The following is a 3,341-nucleotide window of genomic DNA, read 5'->3' on the forward strand; positions in this document are numbered from 1 at the left end:
CCAAAGTCTGAAATTAAAATATTTAATTGAAACGCTGGTCTTCCCCATTTGGGAAACAAACGCTTAAAAAAAGGATGAGGAGAAGTTTTTGCAATTTTTTTTTTAACGCAACCCTTACACCCGAATCCATGACTGGCAGATGCTGAAGCGCGCCAAACGTACACCGCCCAGATCCCAGGGAAGTATTTCCTGCACCACCACATCAGGAATCAGACAAAACCGGGAAGACCAGCACAAGGTGATACCCAGTTCTAATCCCCCTTGAGGTGGAAGAGGGGAGAGAGGTGCAGTAGGACACCCTCCACACCCCCCACACCCCCCACACCCGGCTCCTCCCGGCTCCTCCCCGCCCCTCCCTCCCTCCCCTCGCCTCATCTCCCCCCCAACCGCCACAACGCCCGCACGCGCGCGCGGCGGGAGGCACCTGCGCAGGCGCGCGCGCACGAGGCGTGCCCCCCCCGCCCCCCCCTCCCTGTCCCCACCGCACACACACCCTGCGCGCGCAGGGGGCGCGCACCTGCGCTGCGCCCTCAGCCCCGCCGGGAAGGGGCGTCCGGTGCCGTCGGTCCCGCTGCCGCCTGAGGGAACCGGGGGGAGGGAACCACGGCACCAACCCTCTATTCCTTCTCTTCCTTCCTTCCTTCTTCTGACCCGCCGGGGAAAAGCCCAGGTGACCGCGGCCGGGGGAGGAGGGGGGGGAGGGATGATGTGCGTCGGGTGTCTGGTGGCGGTGCCCCGCGTCGAGTTTGTAAGTTCTCAGAGGATATCGCCCAGCCCTACCCCCCCCTCACCCCACACACACCCCACTCCCTTCCTCAGCCCGGGCGGGGTTCCCTCACAGAGGGCCGATGGAGGATCCCACTCCCCTCCCTCCGATCTTGGCCGATCCTCCTGTTTCCAGCAGTAATCGCTCCTGGAAGTCGTGGCTGCTGAATAAGGGGATTTACACCGCCCCGCACCCCAAATTGCGGCGCTTAAAGTGGCGGGGGTGTAGCTGTGTAGTGGGCTCCCTCCCGTGCCTGTGCCTCCTTCCCTATGCAGGTGAAGGGAATTTGCTGTCAAGATCACCCAGCCTCCGAGTGTCTGTCCCTTGGCTCTTAATCTTGCGCAATTTTAAATATTGCCCTGCCCCTCTTCCCCCGTCTCTGTTTCGGTTTTTTGTTTAGACTGGTGGGGCTTTTTGGTTTGTTTGTGTTTTTTTGTTGTGTTTGGGTTTGGGGTTTGTTTTTTTTATTATTGTCACATTTATGTAACAAGTGCCTGCCTGCACGGTAGATTGGTGTTGCTGTCTAGGGCGTTGCATGCTCTGGGGATGCTGTATCCAGTGCTGTGTCTGAACATTAAAAACCATGTCTTTCCGTTGAAGAAGACAGGGGTTAAAATGAATGAAGATCTGAAGGTTAATTTGAGCTGGCTGCCTCAGGATCATGTAGAAGCCAGCTCTACCGAGAATGCCTCAGCCACAGGCTCCTCCCTGGTTCCTGTCGTAGACCCAGAGCCTGAGCTTTTGGTAAACCCCTGGGACATTGTCTTGTGTACTTCAGGGACTCTTATCTCCTGCGAAAATGCCGTTGTGGTCCTTATAATTTTCCATAATCCCAGTCTTCGTGCCCCCATGTTCCTCCTGATAGGCAGCCTGGCGCTGGCAGATCTCTTAGCGGGCATTGGATTGATCATCAATTTTGTTTTTGCATACCTTCTGCAATCAGAAGCTACAAAACTGGTTACGATTGGACTGATTGTTGCCTCTTTCTCAGCATCTGTCGGCAGCTTGCTGGCTATCACTGTTGATCGTTACCTCTCCCTGTACTACGCTTTGACTTACAATTCAGAGAGGACTGTCACTTTTACCTATGTCATGCTTATATTGCTCTGGGGAGCATCTATCTGTATTGGACTGCTGCCTGTAATGGGCTGGAATTGCCTCAGAGACGAATCCACCTGCAGTGTTATCAGACCACTCACTAAAAATAATGCAGCTGTCCTTTCGGTCTCTTTCTTGCTTATGTTTGCCCTCATGCTGCAGCTCTACATTCAGATCTGTAAAATCGTGATGCGCCATGCCCATCAGATTGCCTTGCAACACCATTTCCTGGCCACTTCCCACTATGTGACCACCCGAAAAGGAGTGTCTACTTTGGCCATTATTCTGGGGACTTTTGCTGCTTGCTGGATGCCTTTTACGCTCTATTCTTTAATAGCAGATTACAGCTATCCTTCTATATACACCTATGCCACCCTCCTGCCAGCCACCTACAATTCCATCATCAATCCTGTAATATATGCTTTTAGAAACCAGGAGATACAGAAAGCACTTTGGCTCGTCTGCTGTGGCTGTATTCCTTCTAACCTGTCTCAGAGGGCAAGATCACCCAGTGATGTCTGACTGGCAGCTAGGAGGACTCTCCTTAATGTGTTACTTTCCAGACATTCTTGTGACAGTGTCTTTGGTTTAGGTGCATTTATTAAACGGTGTGTGATGGGTTCATCTAAAAACCACTGGATGCACTGACCTCCTTGTTAACAGAAAACCCCAGTGACCAAAATTAATCCAGTGGTTTAAGGGAGGTTTCCAAAATCAAAACAATCAGTGTTACAGATTTACAGTGTTGCTCAGGGTCTTTTTATTGTGTTACCCAGACTTTGCCATGTTTGCCATGATTTTACATTAAGTTTGCTAATTAAAACTAGATTGAAACAGCATACCTCCTTTGAAACTGTTTATGTGACTGAGTTCAGCCCTACTGCATGCTCCAGTCTGCTGTCAGGTTATTTTTTTCCCACTTTATTTTTAAAGCAGAAAAAAAAGTAAAGAAAACCCATGTCCTGTTACCCCATTTATATACCATCAGAATACTGTTCAAAATAATGGCCAGTTATATTGGTTTATATGGTATTGTTCTACAAATTTGGTCCAAGTTAGGAAGTGCTTGTATAGTTTTTTATTTTAGGTCTTGGCATGAATTAGCTTAATAATTTAAAGGGTTACCCGGTCTCTTCTGAGTTGTCACTGGATGTTTAAAAAGATATTATGCTTTGCCTTTCCTTTCAAAAGTCAGCCATATGTTTTCACTTAGATATGGGACATCAGAGCTCAGTATAGTATTAATTTTAAGAGGAAAAGTCCATAGGGACTTCCAAAATTGATGAAACAGTATGGCCTCTTTTGGCTATGCATTCACCATAGGTTCAACACTAAATCTCTCAGACAAGTTTATCTTATCAGTAGTGTATAAAAAAATTGCTTGTAACACACACAACATTCACATGAAATGATTCCCCTTAATTTTGTTACTAAGTTGCAACTGTTACTACTCTTTCCATTGTTCTGCTTTGTAATT

At 48.6% G+C, this 3,341-nt stretch overlaps 1 protein-coding gene across 1 annotated transcript; it reads left to right on the forward strand.

The window, feature by feature from the left end:
- The first annotated feature begins 654 nt into the window (after positions 1 to 654).
- On the forward strand, positions 655 to 2,386 carry GPR12 (G protein-coupled receptor 12). Its single transcript, XM_030463787.1, has 2 exons — positions 655 to 670; positions 1,370 to 2,386. The coding sequence occupies exon 2, from the start codon at positions 1,382 to 1,384 to the stop codon at positions 2,384 to 2,386; it is 1,005 nt and encodes a 334-aa protein (XP_030319647.1). The 5' UTR covers positions 655 to 670; positions 1,370 to 1,381.
- The last annotated feature ends 955 nt before the right edge of the window (positions 2,387 to 3,341 follow it).

Source organism: Calypte anna, chromosome 1 (genome assembly GCF_003957555.1).
Source record: "Calypte anna isolate BGI_N300 chromosome 1, bCalAnn1_v1.p, whole genome shotgun sequence".
In the NCBI taxonomy this organism is placed as follows: Eukaryota; Metazoa; Chordata; class Aves; order Apodiformes; family Trochilidae; genus Calypte; species Calypte anna.

Bases quoted from the DNA above. Each gene is read 5' to 3' on its own strand.
- GPR12 (XM_030463787.1), top strand. From the start codon at position 1,382: ATGAATGAAGATCTGAAGGTTAATTTGAGCTGGCTGCCTCAGGATCAT.